Source organism: Hyalella azteca, unplaced genomic scaffold (genome assembly GCF_000764305.2).
Source record: "Hyalella azteca isolate HAZT.00-mixed unplaced genomic scaffold, Hazt_2.0.2 contig5407, whole genome shotgun sequence".
Classification (NCBI taxonomy): domain Eukaryota; kingdom Metazoa; phylum Arthropoda; class Malacostraca; order Amphipoda; family Hyalellidae; genus Hyalella; species Hyalella azteca.
This window is the reverse complement of record NW_025935599.1, coordinates 410307-434374: the sequence shown is the minus strand read 5'-3', so window position 1 is coordinate 434374 and position 24068 is coordinate 410307. Positions and strand designations below refer to the sequence as shown.

The 24068-nt window shown below is 38.8% G+C and overlaps 1 protein-coding gene across 7 annotated transcripts in view; it reads right to left on the bottom strand.

Moving 5' to 3' along the window:
* Window positions 1-24068, bottom strand: part of LOC108682449 (serine-rich adhesin for platelets-like) — a 49109-nt gene that overhangs the window by 6275 nt on the left and 18766 nt on the right. For 2 of the 7 annotated variants that reach the window (XM_018171608.1, XM_018171609.1), the window contains exons 2-14: window positions 17431-17506; window positions 16355-16487; window positions 15687-15823; window positions 12624-12745; window positions 11457-11601; window positions 10642-10754; window positions 9965-10134; window positions 9530-9585; window positions 7325-7465; window positions 2928-4496; window positions 2336-2511; window positions 1710-1843; window positions 812-856 (exon numbers count right to left, since the gene is read on the bottom strand). In XM_018171608.1, the coding sequence (XP_018027097.1) occupies window positions 812-856; window positions 1710-1843; window positions 2336-2511; window positions 2928-4496; window positions 7325-7465; window positions 9530-9585; window positions 9965-10134; window positions 10642-10754; window positions 11457-11601; window positions 12624-12745; window positions 15687-15823; window positions 16355-16487; window positions 17431-17497 (3008 nt within the window). In that variant the 5' untranslated portion in view covers window positions 17498-17506. The remainder of the gene's footprint in view (window positions 1-811; window positions 857-1709; window positions 1844-2335; window positions 2512-2927; window positions 4497-7324; window positions 7466-9529; window positions 9586-9964; window positions 10135-10641; window positions 10755-11456; window positions 11602-12623; window positions 12746-15686; window positions 15824-16354; window positions 16488-17430; window positions 17507-24068) is intronic. The other 5 variants (XM_018171612.1, XM_018171614.1, XM_018171610.1 and 2 more) reach the window with 5 other exon arrangements.

The following is a 24068-nucleotide window of genomic DNA, read 5'->3' as shown; positions in this document are numbered from 1 at the left end:
TGAACTTTACCTATAAGAATTTTTGCCTAAGAGAGAAGAGCAAAATCTTATTTATGATATATGATTTAAAAAAACATAAATAATAATTTTATAAATGAAATAAAAATATTATTGTATTTACAATTCATTTATACAAAGGCAATATTTTAACGTAACCGACTCCGTAGTTTTAAATAAATGTATCTTTGGCATGTTGCCAACATGTCCCATAAACTAGAATAATGCCGATCCCTTCCCTTGTGTGTGAGTTAACAAGGAAATTCGTATAAGTAACGTAATTAAAACCACACATTTGATGCACCAAACAAAATATTATAAATCCCATGGACAACCAATTACCTCCCTCGCCCCCCAAAATACCTCGCAATAAGGACAAGTTATAACTGGTCAATTGTTTTAGCAAGTGTTTGTGTGGCGTCTCCCAGTGAAAATTTACAGACGCGGCAGCTTCTGATTTGGGTTACCAGAAGCTGGGGCGACTCTAAATTTTGTTACCGCAGTGAAATTTTACAGACGCGGCAGCTTCTGATTTGGGTTACCAGAAGCTGGGGCGACTCTAAATTTTGTTAGGGCTTTAATACCAAATGAAAGCAGCGCCATTATAGTATCGTGTCCCAATGACATATGTACATTGTACCCCAATTGCAATTTACTTGTTCTTAGAACATCAGACAACTTTTTCAACGTAATTTCTTTATTATTATGGCATGTCCGAAGTCACTCATCTTTGTGTTTTATTGTAAAAATGTTTGGTAACCGTCTGTCCAGAGTGTTTAAAAGAATTTATAAAAAATAACAATGTCAACCTTACCGAACCACAAGTCTGTTCGAGACGTCTTCTCCGAGTCCATCTTGTCTGTCCACAAAATATCATTTTAGTCTAAACGAATTCTTAAATTTCAACTTGAGGTTGGCCTTAAAAACAGCAGTCATGGCTGGCTACTGTCATTATATTAATATATATATAAGGGAATATTAAGATGATAGGCATGGAGAAAGAAGAAAAATAATGAGAGCATCCTCCAGTTTCATATTCAATTAAAAAAGGACGATTTTTCAATTGCAAGAAACCATTGAGTTTGCTGACGCATCGATGACTTTCTTCACGGAATGTCTGCACTTCACTCAACGCGGCGAAGCAACAACATTCATTCGATTGACATTAAACGGTGCTCGCGAACAATAAATATATCATAAGGGGCATCTATTTTAAATTCAAAGCAAAGAGTTCAAAAATTATGTTCCTAATACTCCCTGTGAGTGAGGGCAAACAATTAGGATTACAATTTCATCGAGATCTTTTTATCGATGAAAATTTTGTCAATTACTTGTCGACATAATAGCAGTTTTAGAACATTCTGCGAATTACGAAATTCATTTAGTAGCAATGAAGAAATTGTTCATTTCACAGAATAATTTATGTAATTTCGTAAGGCTTGAACGTTCTAGGCTTACGGAATTAATGCTTGTATATGCCACACGGTACTCGTGCAGCAGCACGCACACATCGGAAAATAATTTTCAAACAATGCCTGTAGAAACAGGCGCTGCGGCGATTCGTTGCATCAATTTGATGCTTCAACTCCAAATCGAATAAATAATATTAAAAAAATATAAAGTAAAATTTATATGTAAATTGTCTCAACTCCGAGTCGAATAAATAATGTTAAAAAAAATATTAAGTAGAATTTATATGTAAATTTTCTAACCTGATTGGCATCATTCCGAAGGTGATGTTCTTTGGTGACATGTCGTATGTGCACCGAATTTTGTAAATTTTGTCCGTTTTGGTCATGACGACGGAATGGTGCTGGATAACCACCGTGTTCGTATAAACTCCGTTCTGCAAAACGAACAACAACACATAGAGATTGGTAAAATAATCTACCAAGCGATTTTATTCAATCTTATTGATATTTACTGGACGTGTGTAAAAAAATTAATAAACAGTAAATCATGATGTTAAGTTTAATTTAATAAAAAATAATTGAAGCATATTGCCATCCGCGGGCTGTTGCAGATCAGAAAAACCTCAGGTTCGCAGGTAACTAGACTCGAGGTTATAATACCTTGGAAGTCGTCAGAGATAACAACATATCTGTTAGAAAAATTACCGTTAACGGTATTATACCAGCGTTTTAGTGGCCGGTCGGCACGTGAAAGAAACACCGTGTCGCCGTTTTTATTCTAATTTAACACTAAAAATCCGTGAAACATCTGATAAAAACGGCGCAACAGTTTATTTTCACGGGGCGACCGGCCACTAGAACGCCAGTGGGACCGTTTTTTCACCGTTTTTTTCTAACAGTGTATCTGTTAGTTCAGAATAACTCACAACGCTCTGCGTATTACAGTCTTGCCCCGCCATGGTTAGGTCCAGCCTGAATTTATCAGAGTTGATGACCGCGATGTTGCAGGTCTCGGAGCGACCGAGGGCGTAGATGCGGCCGTTGAAAGGCCGGTTGGTGGCCACCTCTACAGCGATGCGAGTGTCCTTACAGTGCACCGACACTGAAATAAGAATAATCATGTATTTTATGTACAATACATAGATACTCAGTTTATGATTTAGGAAAAAACAACCGGTAGTGGAAGAAGACCATTGAATGAAAATTGAAACGGACCCGGTCAGTATTTTATTAAACTGGTCATCAAATGCAGATGTGTAATTTATAATTTTGTTTCGATTTAAAAGTTAGAAAATTTCGTACTTTTCCTCGTAAATTGAAAGAGAAATTTCCAATTAATCAAATGAATGCACAATTTTAATTCGTTGCAATTTATGTCTATTTCTCTCAGTACTTTATATAGGAACGGAATTGAAAATGAAACTTCAGTCAAATATATATATACTCTTGAAATCTATGTTATGGAAGACAATCTACCGTTGCTGTTCATAACAAAGTGTGGCATTGAATGGCACTTACCATCGTAGCAAACTCCAGTTGGATCACAATTGATGTCTCCTGAATCGCCATCGGATGTTCCGCTATCAGGATCAGGAGAGAAGGTGGAGGACGAAGCCGAATCTCCTCCATAGCCAGATTCACCAGTGATGGAAGCGCCGACGGGACCACCTCCAGGAAAAGCGTCAGGATAAACTACAGGTCCAGTATTGTCAGTTCCGTCAGTTCCCGTCTGTCCTGTCAACGATACCCCAGACCCCGACTGCCCTGAACCACTAGAAATCCCAGTTGATGATTGACTACCTAAATTTTGCCCAGCAGTCTGACTCGACGAACCACTGCCTTGAATGCTCGAAAATCCTCCCGCAGTCGAATTCTGAATAGTGGATGTTAGAGAAGACTGGGAACCCGCGTTGCTTCCCTGAGACACACCACTCGACCCACCCTGAGAGATAGAAATGAATGATCCCCCCGCGGTAGAACTGGATGATGATCCACTTTGAGAGGCGGCACTGGATGATAACCCACTTTGAGAGGCTGAACTGGAAGATGATCCACTTTGAGAGGTGGAACTGGATGATGACCCACTTTGAGAAGTAGAACTGGATGATAACCCACTTTGAGAAGTAGAACTGGAAGATGATCCACTTTGAGAGGTTAAACTTGATGACGCTCCGCTTTGAGATGTGGAACTGGAAGATGATCCGCTTTGTGTACCTGTGCTCACATTACTTTGAGTAGCAGAACTTGCGACAGATCCAGATTGAGAACTTGCGCTGGATGATCCCGATGAAGAGGTAACTGATGAACCTGATTGCGAGGATCCAGACTGAGAAGTCGACACAAGACCACCACCGGTGGTGGACTGAGAACTGCTCCCACTTGATACGGACCCGCTTGTGGACAACGAGCTACTGCTGCCACTGACACCTGATGCTTGTGAACTGGTAGACCCTTGAGATGTGCTCGATGAAGAAGAACCCGAAATCGCAGATGATGCACTACTTGATTGGGATGAACCACTCGATTGAGAACTACTCGTAGACTGAGAAGCACTGGATGATTGGGAACTACTTGCGGCTTGCGAGATGCTGTCCAAAGATTGAGAGCTACCACTTGATTGTGATCCACTACTTGTAATTTGCAAATTGGAGGAACTCGAGGATCCACTAGTTGAAGAAGTCCCTCCTGTCAAAGATCCTGCTGGGTATGTTGTCAGACCGATTGTACCTGGCTGTGTTGCTACACCACCTTGTTGGACGCCAGTACCCAAAGAGCTGGATCCGAACTGCCCTAGCAATCCGGGAAGAGTTTGAACTCCACTCGTTATGTCATTTCCTCCTGTCACAATAGAACCAGATCCAGAAGCGCCAACCACAGTTTGTCCTGAACCAACTAAACCACCAGATGATCCTCCAGCATCGCTACCTCCACCTATGCCCACCTGAGTACCATACCCAACGCTGCCAACCCCTCCTCCAACCGAACCAACATTAGTCGAACCACTAATTAGTCCACTACCTGTGTCATTGCTAGATCCAGTCAGCTGTCCAGTCATCGCACTAGCGTTACTAGAATCGTCCAGGGTTCCTGGAAAAAACACCCAAACATCCTTAACATTAAGATCTACAGACTGCAGGTTACTCACACGATTCCTGTGCAGCAAAATTCAGAGGAATAAAATTTATGTTTTTGTCTGATTGAATACAAATTTGCGAATAAAAAATATTCCAAGAATCTGAACTTAATTGATATATAACCTGATATAGGAACTCATTTCAATTGATAAATTTTGTGCCTCTGAATTTTAAGACGATGTTGGAACACATCAAGGAATTGGTTATGAATAATGCGATTCAATTCGGAAGGTGTACTCGTACGTCATATACTAACGCAAAATCACGCTGACAAATTTATATCTTTTTGGACAATGAATTCTTTCAGAACAAAGTACTCGTTACAGAGACAATTTTTACTTGGAGTCAAAAATTTTTACACATTTCTTCGGAACTGAATCGAATTAGGCGCTACATGCACGAGTTTTTTTTTTAAATTTATAGACAGATTTAATCAAACTGTTAGTGGGATATCTAAGAATTCTACGTAATTTCTATACATATTTTTTGTGCGTTAGAGAAAACCATCTTTACAAACACTCAGAAATATTTATAATTTCAGATAATATCACAAAATATTAGATAAATAGAAAAGGTTTAAAAATAATAACAACAAAAGATCACACACGTATGAAATAATCATACTCGAATGAAATATTTGACCAAGGTATATAATAAGGAAATTCTCCCTGCGAGCGGCATTTTATACGGCATGCAGTGAAATCCAAAAGCGAGCATTCAAATCAAGTCTTGAAAACCACAAAGCTTTTCCGGAGTTAAATTTTACTTTCTTTCATGCTTATAATTCAATTTTTTTTATTGCGATGTCTATAAATATTTTGCGTCCAAAAGTTTCAGTACAGAAATGTTTACTGAACAATTTGCTTGTCAACTTGAACATTTTGTACCGATTCGATAGTACTTGATCTTTCTTCGTGAGTTGGCTGAATGATTTATATCAGTTGCAGGGTCATATTAATTATGTTAATGGCCTGAAAAATTCGCTTCTCAACTTGAACATTATGTACCCGATTCGAGTAAACTTGAACTTTCTTCGTGAGTTGGCTGAATGATTTATATCAGTTGCAGCGTCATATTAATTCTGTTACTGGAGACTTGATAGACTCCTGCGTCTCGAAATAATTTTCTCGAAATGAACCGGGACAGACGAAACGAGACGAGAAAATTCCGGGAAAAAAATAACGGGACAGAGGGTAAAATTTGTCCCGGAATAAACGTATGAACCGAGACAAGAATTCTGTCCCGGACTTTAAAACTTGTGTCCCGGTAAATTATGAACCGTGCCTCGTTAAAATGGCTGTAAATTCCGGGAAATTTTAAGGTACCTATTTTAACCGGGATGTCTCGTCTCGTCTCGGTATCGTCCCGGAATTCCTACGGAGGGCTGAAAATTGTCCCGGTTTTTATTGCGAACCGGGACAGAGCCTACTGTCTCGTCTCGTCTCGGATTGAAAAAAATACCAAACGCAGGAGTCTAAGACTTGATCGTTTTTCCGGTGCCTCTAGATTGGGCTGTTTGCACTGCTGCCACGAGTTGCAGCTGGGAGCAATTATAGTGAAGATAAGATGCAATTCAAGAAGCCCGAAAATACAGAACTTAAGATAACCCGAAAAATAACAAATTTAAACTTTTATAACACCAAAGAACAGGAAGAGTCAATATTAAGAGGAACATAAAGATGAAATGGAAGAAAAGGCAACGTCTTTGAAGCCGGCAAAACGTCGATGAATTTTTTTTTTTTCATAATAAATTAAAAGTACAAGAAATGTTTCAATTAAAATGATTCTGTATCACTTGTATTCTAATACATTTAGTTATTATCTCCTAATGATCGCATTCTATGTTGTAACTAAGAAGCTGATATTAATGTTAACAATTAACATTTATTCGGCTTAACGTATCTCAATGCCATCGTTACAACCTCCTCAAAGTTTGCTGAGCGATAACAACCGAATTCTACATATGAATTGGACCATCCAAGTAATGAGTTGACAAACTATTACACAAATGAATTAACCACTAATTTTTAGGTTAATAAAGCATAAAAAGTGGCTATGATAAAAAATAGGGACAATTAAATGTTGACTGGAGAAGAAATGAAGAACTGCTACCTTTTTTCGAAACATAAAATTGACTTTTGAAGCACGCCTTGAAGAACCTCAAAACCTACCGAGTTAATTATGATGGTGAAAGAATTACAAAATAAAGCCATTTCAGTCATTGATGAATATTTAGTAATTAATTGAGGTAAAGAGTCGAGACCTCAAAGCACAAACGCTTCAAGCCATGTCAATGTTCAAAATGTACAACTGGTCGAGCACAATGCAGTCCAACGCATGCAAAAGTATTTACAAATGGTTGGGCGCAATGCTATCCTGCACTCAGCATGACAGCTCATACCAGAGTATGTACAGTTAGTCGAGCACAAAGCTGTACATCTAACGTAAAAGTATGTACAATAAATCAAGCAGAATGCGTAACAGCTCATGCCAGAGTATTTACATTCAGCCGGTCACAATCCATCCATCGCATGCCGAAGTATGTCCATTATATACAGCTGGTCAAAAACAAAACGTTGCAGCTCATGCCAAACAATGTACAGCGGGTTGAGCGAAAGGCTGTACAGCGCATTACAAAGTATGCACAAATATTCAACAGTTTTCTCGTCGACGAACATAAGGAAGAAAAAGACTTTCATGCTGTTTCGTTGTCAGCAGGCCATGGACCAGCACCACAAGGTTTCCGACAACAAAATTAGTACGCAAGCCTGATTTTCTTACCCCTGTTTGTGAATTGGCCATTTTTTCGGCTCGCGAGGACTCGTCGCCGTCCGATTGTGGACTTGTCAAAGCACATAATTTGAGTGATATATCTCTTATCTCTGGTGGTCACCTGCTTGCAAATCATATTGTAATTCCGTCCTGAAAATGACAGTTTAGGAAAAGGATTAAGTCGAGTTTGTCGGTCAAAGATTCATACAACCAAGAAAAACGCAAACATTGCCAAATATCGTGAAAACAATAATAATTTGAATTAATTTTTAGAATTCCAATTAATATTTAGGTATTGTTGAAATGCTTTATTGTGACCGGAAAATTGACAAAATTCAGTAAGAAAACATCTTTGCTCGATATAGTAATGAAAACTCCTTATTGATGGGACATGCTAGAAATAAGATGTCCATGAGCATTCACGGTGACGCTCCATTTCTTCATCAGCATTCAAGACTCAGGCAAGATTTGCGTATTCGAGGTGGATTGCCTCACCGGTTTCCTCGCAAAATGAAGTAAAATAAAAACATTCTATAACATTTCGTGCGAGTCCCTCAGAAAACGCGGATTCAAAGGCTAAGAACACAACAGAAGCATGAATGGACAGTGGGAAGCAAGTTTCGTCAATAATGTTAATAAAGTAAAATGAGCAGACTTGCACATGGTTTAAATAAAGTCAAAAGACGAAAATTATCCTGGTGTCAAGTATATAAATCGACAGATTTCACTCAAGTAAAACGCACGACAAATTCAAGAAGGTAAAGTAAGGAGAAGGTAAATTCAACGTCTTAGGTGAGTCACGATCGAGTAAGCTACCTTTTGTAAACGTTATAATTAAGGTAATCAAAGTAAACTTACTGAAAATATTTTAAAGATGCAAAACGCGATTCATTGTTCGATTTGGGCTTCACCATAGAGAAAGACAATATATTTGACTAAGAGTCCATAAATGTTTTTAATAACTTCCTAGAATTGCCAAAAAATAGCGTGCATTTCCGATGGCGATGTTCATATTTTCCATAGAACATCCAGTGGAACGTTAGTTTAAACTGAATGCCGATTCGCTGCAATCACAATAATGTTTAAAGATCCTCTATGCTGAGTTTATACTGAAATTTTTAAGTCTGGCTTCTCACCATCAACGATCGATGAGAGTGAATTGCTTCTAAAGAATGAACAAAGTTTACCCTCTTATCTATAGTGGGTCAAAAAAAGTTCCGTCAAACACGCTTGTGAAAGTTCGTCATCATTTGTCTGATTATGGTAACGGTGATAATTTAAATGATTTTTCATTATAGAATTATTTTCATTTATTCTCATTTATTCTCATTTAAATGGTGCGTCAAATTTGAAATCTTTTCTTTGATTTTGAAATTTCAACTTTGGTTGTTTTATTTGCTTCCGTGTCTTCAATTTGAAATTTCTTCTCATAAATATTTTCGAAAGGATACTTATGACCCACCTAAACACTTCATAACAAAGTTTACAAAAGACATACAAAGTTTACAAAAGACATATCAATGAAAACAGGGTAAGATAGGTACAAAAGGCAAAAAAAAAGTTCAGCATCCAAGAAAGGAGTTTATAATACATACAAAACGCTGTGGGAGTTATCTTTCATTAATAAACATTTTAAAAAAGGAGAAAATTTGAGAATTTGGCGTCTAAAAGAACAAAAATAACTAGTGCAGAAGCCGAGTAGGGTATCTGTACCAGTGCAGAAGCCGAATGAAAGTAACTGTACTAGTGCAGAAGCCCAGTGGAGGCATCTTTACTGGTGAAAAGACTAATCAAAAGCATGTGCACTAGTGCAGAGACCAAATGTGAGCATGTGCACTAGTGCAGAGACCAAATGTGAGCATGTGCACTAGTGCAGGTACCAAATGTGAGCATGTGCACTAGTGCAGGTACCAAATGTGAGCATGTGCACTAGTGCAGAGACCAAATGTGAGCATGTGCACTAGTACGAGCCCCTTAAAGGACTCTTGTGAACTATTGAAGGGACTATGTATATAAGTGAAGGCATGCGCGCTGGTGCGACAGCCTTTAGGAGAGGCTCGTGAGCAAGTAAAGGAACTAAGTGAAAACATTTCTAAATGGTGCACCACCAAAAAAAAACTCAATAAATACATGGTGTTTTCTCGAGTGCTCCATGAAGAAAATCGAATCAGTCATGCTAAGCTAAAGGCAGGAAAATACTTTATCAGTACTTACGTGCGCACACATTCTCAAAATAGGTGCCTGTTCTTTCGCCATCGTCCAGCAAGGGTCTGTAAAAGATGACGCACATAAGTTAAGACAACTCATAAAACGACTCGTGGCAGTCCTAAGCAGACGCCAATAACTAGTCTGAAGAATCTGAGACTAATTACTGACGGCTCGCAAACTACAAGTCCCAATGAATCTCTAGCGGCACAAGCCACAGTTGATGGATTAGATACACTGAAATTCAGTGAGGAACATATTGTATGCGAAGTAATCTTATGAAGAACATAGTAGACGGAATGCAATATAATAAATAACCCATTGAATACAATGATATTGACAAATTTGTTTTCAATCTTTAACTATCACCGATTTTCTAAGAAGTATCAAAGCGCTGACCCTCATCGTACCTATCAGTATACCTATCAGTACGACTCATCATACCTATCAGTGGACTGGTACGTGTCAGCGCCGTCAGGAAGCGTGTAATGGTCCAGATGGAAGAGTTGGCAGTTGTGACTGTTGGTCGAGGGCGGCCCTTTGTACAGGTAGGACCGGCACAAGAAGTCCGTTTCGATCTCACAAGCGCGTTGGCACGCAGCTACGCTGTTGGCCTGCGTGTTTGCCAAGACGTACCATTTGAATGATGATAACAATTATGCTATTGATAAACTACAACACTTGTATTGGCTTTCCCAGTATGCCTTCCTCTGTAACTCATTCTGATGGTGGTAGTAAACCGACAAATAATAAAAACACAACATTCAACCAACAGACGTTATCGCACATTGCTCTGCTCTGCCTAGAAACGGTCGTTCTGCCGCGAAAAAACAGCGATCGTTAGAAAATTTTGGAAGATACGCCACAAAATTTATTGAAAGACCTACCTAATCTTTTGGATTAGAACTTGTTTCACAATATTGAGTTCAGAGAAGATGGATTCATCATTACTGAATTTTTAGCTTCAAAAGGGCATCTGCAAGATGTTGACAGATCTTTAGAAAAAATCCAAAATAAATCAGACATCACGCCAGATAGTTAGAAGGGAATGATGAGATGGCGAAAAAATTAATGAAACGTTCAGTGTTAGTTGTGCGTAAATGGAAGCATTGATTGCGTACCATAACCTCCTTGTCGACGTAGTAATGCATGTCGACGTAGTGAGAGACCTGATCTTCGGGAACGCCGAGCGACGGCTGCTTGTAGGTGCGATCCGTGCGGCAACTATCAGAAGCTGAAAAATTTAACTATCATTAAAATTCAAACAAAATTATATAGTACTAATAAAACAATACTAGGAAAAACTAACGCCAATGATTTTGCTGTTTGGTAATCTAATATGATTCAGACAACACAATGTGCTTATGCCTCACCCACAATGAGAATCGTACATTAACGGATTGGATACTCGTACATTAACGTATTGGATACTCGTACATTAACGGATTGGATACTCGTACATTAACGGATTGGATACTCGTACATTAATGCGATGAAAGTTTTTGGCTTTAAGACTATGGTTCTCACCACCGAGGCCACAGATGTCATCTCCTATACGCATCTCCATCCAGGCAAGTCCTAAGTAGGCAACCTCCTGTTCCATGTCCTCATCTCCAAGTCTGAGACTCTCACTCCAAGGTCCAGGTTCACAACCCATTTATCAGGTTCTTGCTACCAAGTCACAGAATCCTACCGACAAATCCCGGGTTCTCACCGTCAAGTCGTCACATATTCACTCCCCCGTGTCCTAGGTTGACACCCATTTATCCTGGTGTCACTCGGCCATGTTCCAAGTGGTCGCTCTATGAACCCAGGTTTTACAGGCAGGTCCAAAGTTCTACCTTCTAGTTCTATGCTCTCACATAATTTCCCAGGTTCTCAGCTCCGATTTTAGACCCCGTAACCCATGTTCAGACCCCATGCCCCAAGGTCTCACCTCCAAGGCACAGGTTCTCGAAGTAGTCCACCCCGGCAGCGTCCTCGAGGCCGACGCCGGCATCGACGGTGCGACGGTCGTGTTCGCTGAGGTGACACTGCAGAGTCGCGTAGCTGTACTCCGCGCTGCGGCACACGAACCGCTTCTGCGGGCAGTGAAATAACGAGCTCTCAGTGATCATTGTTGTCTTGGTAAGCATGAATAACTAATAACAACGAGCTCTCGGTGATCATTGTTGTCTTGATAAGCATGATTAACTAATAATAACGAGCTTTTAGTGATCATTGTTGTCTTGGTAAGCATGCTTAACTAATAATAACGAGCTTTTAGTGATCATTGTTGTCTTGGTAAGCATTATTAACTAATAATAACGAGCTTTTAGTGATCATTGTTGTCTTGGTAATCATGTTTAACTATTAATAACGAGCTCTCAGTCCATGCTCGTTGTTGTCTTGGATTTAATTCAAGATTTAGTTAGTCAATTGTTAATATAAAAATTCAGGGTGAGACAGCCAAAGATTTATATGAATTTTTTAATTATTGTTAACATAAGGAAACTCTCTACGATTTTAAAATTAATATAACATTTTATATACCGATACCATTTTAATATTATATAACTGTGACTGGATCTATTATCCTGAAAATAAATGTTGCAATCGTGTAAGTAGTATTATTTGAATAGTAGAATGTGTAATGGTCATATTGAATTGTCTAAAGACTTTCGCCGAACCAGTTATTATCCATATTATTGACTTTATTATAATCCCCCGTAGCATAAATGTCGAAAGGCGGACAGCACCAAAATTTGTAAAGATTTTAATAACGTCCTCAAAATCATTGTAAGTAACTTGTAGGTATAGCTACATAACCAACAAACATATTATTGAAAGTATCAGGGTACATTACCTCGTTGAGGCAGGCAGCCAGACAGTCCTGTTTGCTGTTGGAACGTCCCCAAAATCATTGTAAGTAACTTGTAGTTATAGCTACATAACCTAGCAAACATATTATTGAAAGTATCAGAAGGAGTCATTATACCTCGTTGAGGCAGGCAGCCAGACAGTCTTGTTTGCTGTTGGAACGTTCTCAAAATCATTGTAAGTAACTTGTAGTTATAGCTACATAACCAACAAACATATTAATGAAAGTATCAGGGTTCATTACCTCGTTGAGGCAGGCGGCCAGACAGTCCTGTTTGCTGTTGGCGTGTATGTGCGCGTTGTCCAGCCCTGCTAGCCGCTTGCTGGGCACTCGCTCGAACTGCCACGGCCGGTTGCACACGTTGTCTGAAATACACCACGACTGTCATTACAGAGCAATGCAATGATATACTAACTATACGTCTTATATACATCAGTACAATGCAATGATATACTAATTATACGTCTTATATACATCAGTACAATACAATGATATACTAATTATACGTCTTATATACATCAGTACAATACAATGATATACTAATTATACGTCTTATATACATAAGTAATATAGTTGTGACAATTACTGATTTCAATAATCTTCCGAAACGTAATGAATTTAATAAAAACGATATCAAAACGATTTATACATGCATAGTTCAGCAGTCCATTATATATTAAATTAATCGAAAGAATACGCACATGGTTTAATTATTGAATAAATGTGGCACGGTTGGTCTGTCGAACTTTCAAGGGCGTTACTGTACAGTGTAAACCTTCCGGTTCTTAAATTGAAACAATCTTCCAAATCTTGATTTTCAATGATTTTAAGTGCGTAGTTCGAGGAGTTTTGATTGCAAATTCGCCGTTCCCTAGGTGATTTCTTTACTGCATCGCTTGTTGCTAAAACTCTCGTTCTATAGATTATTTATATAAATTTTAACCAATAACTCTCATGTCATGTTATCAGGTATAATAATTGAGTTAACTGTTTCTACCACGAAATTTTATCATAATTAAGTCACTGATTTACGGAAATTTGCGGAAATTTCCCCAAGTTGACAAATACGGCACACTATTGAGTAATGTAATTAAGTTATCAAAAAATATATAACTGTAGAGTGTATTCGTCGGCCGGTAAATGTGAGTCGAACAAATAACAGGTGGCAACAAACATGGAGCCACAAATAGTGACGAGTGTTCGTTGATGATAAAAACGTGTATAAACATGAGCTACATCGTGACGAGTGTTCGTTGACGACAAAAACGTGTATAAACATGGAGCTAAAACGTGTATAAACATGAGCTACATCGTGACGAGTGTTCGTTGACGATAAAAACGTGTATAAACATGGAGCCACATCGTGACGAGTGTTCGTTGCTGATAAAAACGTGTATAAACATGGAGCCACATCGTGACGAGTGTTCGTTGACGATAAAAACGTGTATAAACATGGAGCCACATCGTGACATGTGTTCGTTGACGATAAAAACGTGTGGAAACATGGACCACATCGCGACGCGTGTTCGTTGATGACAGGTTGATTGATGATCGTTAGTTCGGATTTCACTTCATTGATGAGTGAATTTAGTCCCAGTCATTAACGGATTTCAGTCGGCGCACTTGATAGTAATCAATTTGTAGTTTTTTTGCATCTGAAACAAAAACGATTCAATCTTTGCGGACTGACTTAATTATGAAAACATTGACGTGGTAGAAGCAGTTAAACCAATTATTATGCCTGAAAACGCGAGAGTTATCGGTTAAAATTTAGATGAATAATCTATGGAATAAGAGAGTTTTGGAATCTATGGAATAAGATTCGCTCTACGGAAGGGCGAATTTGCGATCAAAACTCCTCAAACTACGCACTTAAAATCATCAAAAATCAAGATTAGGAAGATCATTTCGATTAAAAAATGCTAAATGCCAATTCTAGGGAGGTTGATAAAATTATAACAAACATTTTCCTTTCAACGCAAACCAAGAAATAACTGCATTCCTCGTGATCGCGAACAGTGGGTGGAGAAAGTCCTAACGACATCAACGGCTCAGCCCGTATAATAAGCGCCAAGTACCGTATGATAAAGCTTAATAAGCGCCAAGCACCGTATGATAAAGCTTACATTTCACAGAATTATCACTTAGGAATCAGAGCGCATCGAGCGCGATTGCTTCCCCGCTGCTTTCTCGCGCCATTGATTTTCCGTGATCTCGACAACGGCGTTTCGCATTTATACTTTATTTGCAATTATTTGTTCACGCGGATTTGTTTCAGGAAACGATAAAATATGTGGAGGGAAAGTCGCGGGATGACGAGCGTATTCATTACATGAGTGAATATATTCCATGGAGGTGGTATCGCGAACCAATATATTAAAGTTGACACGTGCATGGTCGTTTGTTAGTGATCGTCGATTCTCCATCGCGGGTTTCGCATTTTGAAAAAATATATATATATATTTTCTCACGTAACTTGTCAAGGAAATATTTGAAATTGATATTAGCAGTATGATGAACCACTTTGAATTACTTCTTTCTTGATTGAGTAATAATTCCTAGTTATGATAATAAATTTAGTCAAATTCGTGCCGAGATCAGCTCTGAACGTGCGATCGAAAACCCAGTACATTAGAGGCGGCGGCAGCAAGGACCCTATCAAATTTCGGGGTATGCTTCAGCCTCCGCCCCAGAGTTGCTATGTTCGCGTTAGAGTTATTCTGGGTCTGGTTGGCCACCTGATCGCAATCAGCGACTAGTCAAAACCTCCTTGCCGACTTAGGCGGTTCCTAATTCAGGGTCGCCACCAACTCAAAATTTTGATAGGGTTACGGAGAAAAAGGGGCGATATCACGGCGCTCCAGCAGCGGCCTTCCCCCCGCGGTTAATCTTATTCTAACTTCATGGATCGGCGGCAGGAAGCAACGCCTCCGTATACAATGCGAGGCGCTGTAAACGCGCATGTTTACGTTACATTTTACATCGCAGATTTACCGTGGTAAATTAACGTTCAATGTGCTGAAAATTAATGCTCCATGGTCATGATTTCGTTCGAAAGTAATTGTTTGCAATGAACCATTATTGATTATAGCACCGCATTATCGAATAAATAAATCATGCAAACTTATTTTAAATAAAAGTTAATCAAATAATATACAGCATGCTCTGTAAAAAAACGAAGCATCACGTTTTATAAAATATTAACTTTAAAGCATTAGATCAGGAACAACAGTAGGTCAGCCAACCACTATGAACTGTTGTGAAAAATGTCACCGGAAACAAGTGCAGGAACTGAAGTGAACTCACCGCTGCGGACGGTGAGCTTGATCATGTAGTAGAGGCTGACGGCTCGCTTAGGTACGGCCGAGGGGTTGGCAGCCATGGTCTCGTTTTGCAACAAGCAGAGCGTCTCTTGGACAGGCGCCAGCGGGTTGATCACGAAACTGAAGTACAACAGCGCGATTAAGTAAAAACTATTCAGTTCAATCGAAACTCATACTTGAACTTATGATACATGTTATGGGCCATGAAGTTAATTTCCTAAGTTAATAATATCTATCGCTGAGGGATACGTCCAAAATTCAACCCTCTAGCATGAACAAAATACCAGTAAAGTTTATGTAAGTTATCACACTATTGTATTCATAACACAATCGATACATACACAGAACATCAATATAATTAATTCAATTGAGTACAAAATTCTGTATTGTTCGATAATCTCAGAGCAAAACATTGGGCACGATAAATTTTTGTTTAATTTCATACTTAAAAGGCAAAAAGATCAGCTTCTTCTGCACCCACTAATGGGTTTTGGTGCTGGACTTTGCCTCACCCCGCTCCTGATAGAATTTTTTAGTATCGAGCGGCTTCTATTGAATTCATCTCCTTTACTCGGGTCCTTCAAAACTAGTTTAATTGTCAAGATACTGCATCATTAAGTAACAGTTGTCGCAAATAATGAGGACGTTCACCTAAAAGACGCAGCGGCGCACTCTGGTTCCTCCTTGCACCACCCCTGACACTCCCACAGCGACAGGTTCTGGATGGTGTAGTAAGTGGTGCCTCGGAAGTCGTACTCTGTCAGCTTCTCGAATGCAGTGCGGCCTGTGAAATGCCACACGTGATATTCATACGCACCAGCATGTAACATAACTAACTCATCATGCAGTGCATAATGAATTATTATTCATATCGCACTAACGTGTAACACAACTCAATTCATCATGCAGTGCATAATGAATTATTATTCATATCGCACCAGCGTGTAACATAGCTCAACTCATCATGCAGTGCATAATGAGTTACTACTAACAAGCTCCTAATGTGATGCTCAATAATTAATTTATAATTTTCCCCTCAATTATTACTAAGCAACTGTGCGAGATTACTGAAAGAATTACAAATTACAATCTGTGAATACAGTTCGAATTTTAAGTTTCAGTTCGAAGTAGAAGTTTTATGATGCTCGTTATAATCATAATTAAAAAACACATAATATAGATCTTCACAGTTCACAGTAACATGTTTTTAAAAGCAGAAGACTTCCAAACCAGACCTTTCGATCAAGCGGCTTAGAATTTCCCCCGCTCATATCGAACTAATTCTCAACTTTAAACCAATAAATATTTTTACCCTTTTAACAACAATTATAAGCATCATTTTTAATTTCCGTTCTTACCTGATCAGTGCTAGCAAAATCTACTTTCTCTACAATGAGGTAGAGAACAATCTACAATGAAATAAAAGGTTTTTCATTCAATGATTTAGACCAGACAGCTATTTCATTATGACTTGGACGAGACAGCTCATGAATGGTTGGAACCATAAAGCTCTTTCCAAATGATTAGGATCAGACAGCTGTTTCTTAATGGTTAAGACCAGACAGCTATTTGCTATTTCTAAATGATTAGGATCAGACAGCTCTTTCTAAATGATTAGGATCAGAGAACTCTTTCTTAATGGTTAGGATCAGACAGCTCTTTCTTAATGGTTAGGACCAGACAGCTTTTTCTTAATGATAAGGACCATTAAGGAATATTTGTTTCACCTGCACATGAAGACGCCAACAGGAGCACCAGCAACGGCCGTAGCACATGCCATGAATCTGAAGTCATTGTGATGATCTGAAAAAATATGAACAAATTTAAAGCAAATAAATCATATTTATTAATATAAATATTGAATAATATCTGTGGTAGGAGCATAAAAATCTTACTAAAAATTGAGGTGTTACTTCAAACGTTCTAAAACTAATGTTCCCATTATAAATCCAAACTGAGGTCAATTAGAGTACAATTATTATTTTTTCTTGAGATGTGATAGGACTGGAGGCTTAAAAGTGGTCGGTCACTACAACAAATTTTAAGTAAAAATGTTGACTCGCTACAGCCGTCCACAAATTCTTGTTTAAATACAAAGTTGCCACCACAGGATCGTGTTAGCAATAAAAGTGACATGACAAGATCTATCGTACGGATGTAGTGTTGTTCAGCTTTAATGGGATTTAAACGAAAAATGACCGCAAGAAGCACTAGACTAATTTCGTCTCCACATCTAGCCCCGGAAAAATGTTAGTTCGAAGCTTCCTAAATTCGTAGCCTCGCTTTGCTAGCTCTAATCATCGGTCGCAGGCGTGAAAAATTGAACCTTAAAGACGTCGCAACCACAAGCAGGCGAAATGCGACCTCGGCTTTTCTGTTCCTTCATAAAAATGAAGTTCCTTGAACCTGGCGATGGTTCTGTCACTGGAGTGATAAAGAGGTGTGGTATTACGACGTCGCAGGCATGCGCGTTCGAGGCGGTTTTGTAACTTCAAGAGTTTCAAAGACGCAATTCAGTGTAAGATAAACTTTAACTATCGTTATTAAGATGTATTTATTCTTTCTATTTTATTCGAAGCACGTTAAAAAGTATAAAGGTACAGATGAGCGAGACAAATTAACGAAGTTATTGACACTAATATTATCGAGTACATCATATGCACTCACTAATAGTTCATTATCAACTTGTAACGGATGCTTTAAGTCGAAAATATGTTTGCTAGGAGTAGCCCAAACATTNTAACACAAGCAACACATTTATAACACGAGCAACACATTCATAACACAAGCAACACAGCCGAACATCAAGCTCCTTATTTCCAGGACAAGTGAAACTAACCGGTACGCCATCGCTCTCCCATGAATGAAATCATTCATTATCGTAGAAAGAATTGGTAGTGGTAAATCTGCTCCAATTCTATTGATCCCGGTGATTTTACCAGTGGCGTGTAGTCAAACATTCTTTTATGTGTAGTCAAACGTGCTTCAACAAGTATGGGCTAACATGCTTTTTGTGGTGTTGAGAAGGTTGCTGATGATCAGAGTAATAATGGTTAAGTGAGTGTTTATTGTCTTCCTGGCACATACACTTAATAGCAGCAACCACTCGGCCACCAGACCGACATACGTGCTGAGCAGTGGTCGGTGCGTGCACATGTGGGTTGGAGGGTCATTCCGTGAGAACAAAACTTCTCTGAACGCAACAGCGGACATGTCTGCCGCGTCTCATCACTCAATATCTCGGGGAAATGAGACACCGAATCTTAATCCTCGAGGCCGTGATTGTCGTCTGGGACATCAGGCGCACGCTGCTGCAGTTCTATCGGGGCCTTACATCTTCGTCATTCACGTGTACGAATTTCAATAAAATTAATTATCACGTACAACGAACTAAAGATGCTTCATTACATCTACGTGCGTTATTTAATTCAATTTACAGCTAAAGAATTTAATTAAGAAGTTTCATTGCATCTAATTTTTGGTAATACCTGCACCAGGAGACGGACAGAGACCCTCGTTGCCTGAGCAGTTCTTTAGGAGGCAAATTGGTTTGAGATTCAAACGCGGCGAAAATTCTCAAGCTGCAGTATCAATAATATAATAATTTATAGCATTCACGTTTAAGAAAGACGTTCAAGCATTTGTTTTGATACAATGAGGGACAAGTGTATCTACTGCATGAATTATAACAATCTTGGCGGTAAGCAAAATGCAACTTTTTCCTCTATGTTAAAAATATCCTACGGAATTTCTTTGAAATAAATTCATTCCTTACGGGCATAAAATTCCAACAAAGGTTTACAAGTTTTTGCTCTCTCCGCACGGCGGTCTGAGGTGAGCAACAAAGCACTTCATTCCTTTGAGCTCTCGTCAAGACGAGCGGTCGCAGTTTTCTCCAGAAACGTCCTTTTTCTGGCGGACCTCAGGGCAGCGTCCTACTTTCTGACATTGCATAAATCGTTATTAAATAAGCACTAGATGCTTATAAATATATTTTTAAAATTTTGTCAGTGGTATTAATAAAGTGAGGTGTTGCGAGACAACGAATGTTAGGAAACAATACTGGGACAAATTTCTTTTTAGGAATTTGGAGGGGTATGTCGACCTGCTCTCTAAATGACAGGTGCTTGACTGCCCCTATTCAAGTAACTATAAAATTATTGTCTCATATTACATTGAAAAATAAAAATTACCGAAAAAATATCGTATTTGAACCTCTGCAAACTAACACATATATATTTAGACCCGCACGCATAACACGTATATACATACATTCCATCGACTCATAAATTAATGGAAAGCGACAATTTTTCAATCAACTGAATAGTAATTCCGAGTTTTGAAACTATAGCTCGCCTCCTTTTGATATCTGATTCAATTAAAGTCCGCCGTCTTTTGACCTTTTCAATGGGGTCAAAATCTAGGAATTGTTAAGTGAATAAATTCGTCTCCCACGGATCGCCAGAACCCACAGGCGCCGGGCCAGTTTTTTGGACCCCAGATACGGACGACGATTTACGCTAATTCTGTGACCTGTCGCCGCTACTTAGAGCGTCCTGCCGACAACATCATTGTTATCGGCGATACTGCTCCAACACCTTCGCTCCAACTTCTTTGCTCCAACTTCTTTGCTCCAACTTCTTTGCTCCAACTTCTTTGCTCCAACTTCTTTGCTCCAACTTCTTTGCTCCAACTTCTAACTTCTCAGCTTCAACTTCTCAGCTCCAACTTCTCAGCTCCAACTTCTCAGCTCCAACTTCTCAGCTCCAACTTCTCATCTCCATCTTCTCAGCTCCAACTTCTCAGCTCCAACTTCTCAGCTCCAACTTCTCAGCTCCAACTTCTCAGCTCCATCTTCTCAGCTCCAACTTCTCAGCTCCAACTTCTCAGCTCCAACTTCTCAGCTCCAACTTCTCAGCTTCAACTTCTCCATCCCACAACATAAATCTCATTTCTTCGTATTTCTGCGTGCTGCTGATCTGCGGTTATCGCGGTCGCATTGGTTTATTCTTTCGGAAATTTCCTTAAGCTGCTCTTTATTCCATAAAAAATGCACAGTAAAGAGCTTGTTACTGAGAGCAGCAAGAAAGACGTGTTAGCCGAAGCAGAACTCTTTAAGCTGAGTCGTGATTATATATCAAGCTCGGCAAGATATATCATAAGAGAAATGCTGTGTTGTAGTGTTACAATAAATGTTTAATAGAGTTTTAATGGAGTGTAGTGATAAATAAATGTTCCATAGTTTAATTAAATTACTTCTAATATCGTTAGTCCCGCAATGATCGAAACATCATGTACTCATAAAAGTGATAAAAATTGCAGTGCAAATAACTGTAGCCAATCATGAAGTAACGCTTGAGCAGTCACGGTAATGGCAAATGGGTAATTATTCTTACCTGCATGATCTTCAATACTTAGTTATTTCGTAAATATGGTAGTTATTTCGTAAATATGTAGATATTTAATAATGGTCCTGGTACAATTTTTCTCACGGTAGATAACTTAAAACTTTTAAATTAGTTTATATCGCCAACATCGGAAACCACGTCCAAGCTCTTGGCGCTTTCTTACGATGCAGCAGCGCACGAAGTCGCATAACCTCGTTTTTTTCTGTTCGAACTCATCTTGCATGGTTTTACGTCGCTCGTCTTGCATGGTTTTACGTCGCTAACGACGTCGTTACCAGAGATGCGGACGGAAACACGTTAATGGGACCGGAAGATCGTGCTTCTTGCGCTTACAATAATTCCAGCTCCAGCGTAATTGCTGATTGTGCTAGTGGAAAGCTAAATGAACACAATGCAGTCCGTACATTCGTGCCATAATTGACTTAGTTTCAAGCTAAATGCACATACCTTATGCATGCACATGTATGCGCTTATTTGCCGTTCCCAAACTGGATGAATTTCAGGCTTCCATCATATATTTCGTTGAGGTAAATCAGACTATAGAATCACAATCAATTTGATCCGATGTTAGTGTTATCAACACCGCTCAATTTTACGGGGAATGCGAAGATTCATTAAACAGAAATTTAATTAAGGTTATATGCATTAATCCGTTACCTCGGTTTAGGTATTTCGAAACGAACATAGCTTTACATGCTAGACTATTTTACCCTTATATATACGGTCGAAACCATTTTCTCGGAATCGGAAACTCAAAACTGCAAGTATATATGAAACGGTTAGGCATGACTCTTCATTTATAGCACATTCTATTACATAAGCTCATTACCCTTGGTAAGTTTCTTAGTTTCCTTATAACTTATTTCTCTTCATAACGATACAAAATGCATCTTATTTATGGCGGCAAAGCAATGCTTGCACTTGACCGTCTCCGGCCCAGCGCTGAGGCCTCGCGTAGATCGTCTCACTGCGACCATTCGCAGCAAATATTTGGCTCTCGTCAACGCGTAGGCAATTTAATTAATCACACGCTGCGGTGCATGGAAACGGCCGCGTAGTTTGGTCTTCTTCGTTTCAGTTATAATTTGCTACTTGAGAAATGGATTATGGATCCAATTAGTACGTGTTGCCAACGTCTACCGTGTCTCGTCAGGAGAGTTCGTTTCATATGCTAACAGAAATTTGCTTTAGAATCTTTTAAAATTATAATCATTGCCTGATGATCTAGTTCACTTGAAATGATCCAAGGCGAACATGTTTGTTTTTTCAAAGCTTATCATGAAAAGATTTTGAACCATGCAAAAATTAGAAATATTTTAATACGGTGCTAGGGTGATAAAAAAACTATGCAAGAATTCTTCAATCGGGTTTCTCGGAACAACATTTTTTGTATCACAAAAAATATAATTTCTCCAGTTTTCTTGACAACTATTCTGACCAACGTGATGCCAGGCTCTTGGCTTCGTGCTGCTGGAGATTATTGAACATGAGGATGTTCCGAATATGATGCGAGCCACACGTAATGCTGCATGATTTATGATGAGAGATTCATATGATGCTGCAAGATTCAAATGATGAGAGCTGCATATGATGCTGCAAGATTCACATGATGAGAGCTGCATATGATGCTGCAAGATTTATGATGAGAGCTACATATAATATCGGCTTTCCTCTCACGGTAAATGTCGGCCAACTTTCTCCGCCACCTGACGCCTCATCGCGCGATCCGTTGAAAGCTCAACAAATTTGAGGCTGCTCAAGGTTACCTTACAATTTGATGTATGTCAAGTACAATAGTTTCTAAAGAATATAAATGAACTGAAAGTCATGGTAAAATAGCCATATAATTGTAAACAAATCAAACACAACTCGGTTTTTCGTCTGTTCGTTTTTTGTTCTCTTAACAAAAATGAGTTTCTCTTGGCAAGCGGGTGAAAACTTGAAAGCTTTTCCATATGTCTTCAGATGCATTTTGAAATTTAATACATCGAACAAAAAGCAGTAGTAGTGAATTCGGCTATTTCGCCTCGACAGTCATCAATTTCTCACTTCGAACAGGGGAAATTTATTTCAGAACAGGTATATAAATATCACTTTGAGCTTCCACGTTTAGCTCAAACTATATTTGACATTTGATAACTAATATTATTAGTAATATAATAATAAATAAAAAGAAAGAAAACTGAGCCCTCAAATTAATCTACTCATAACAGCTGGTTAAATTTTTATTGCTGTGCTAAATGAACTATATATATAATAGGTTTAACTTCAATTTATACATTATATTTGGACATATTATCGAACTTTGTTGGTACAAAATAACAAAAATAGCTTCTAACAAAACAATAAATAGGTTTTATGATTGAAAGCGTACCGCAGCGCTCACAGAATATTGAAATAAATTTCGCGCAGAACAGTTTCATCGCTAATAACAGTTTAACAAACTTCAAGTGGGAAAGCCATATTGTATTTGGGAAGAATGAAGCTTGCACTCTAAGTAGGGCAGACCCTCTTTCACTCTCACAACCAACTTCCGCGTCTACAACTCTCTCCTTCGATGTTGGGCCTCCTTTTTAAACCATCTTACCGGTTCGAGTTATGCTTAATTTTGGCGCTCACTTTCGGAATACTTGGAACTCTCGCCGATTTGAACCTGCTTGCCCATCCTGTCGAGGTCAGTTTGTGTACGCTTGGCTGACGATCCGATTTGGAAATCAAGAATTCATTCATAAAATAACCGAAAATAAGAGTCTGTCTTTTCCAACAGCTTTATCGATGAACTCTGTACCGATTGATCAAAAAATCCGCTTCCAGAAGTTGAATGCATAAAACTCCATACAATTGGCATTGTACGGACATAAGTGATAACTGTAGATACCCGTCTTCCCTCCTTAAACCTAAGAAACGGTTTATTTTGCACTAGAGAAATTATACGTAAATCACAGATGAAACTTAAC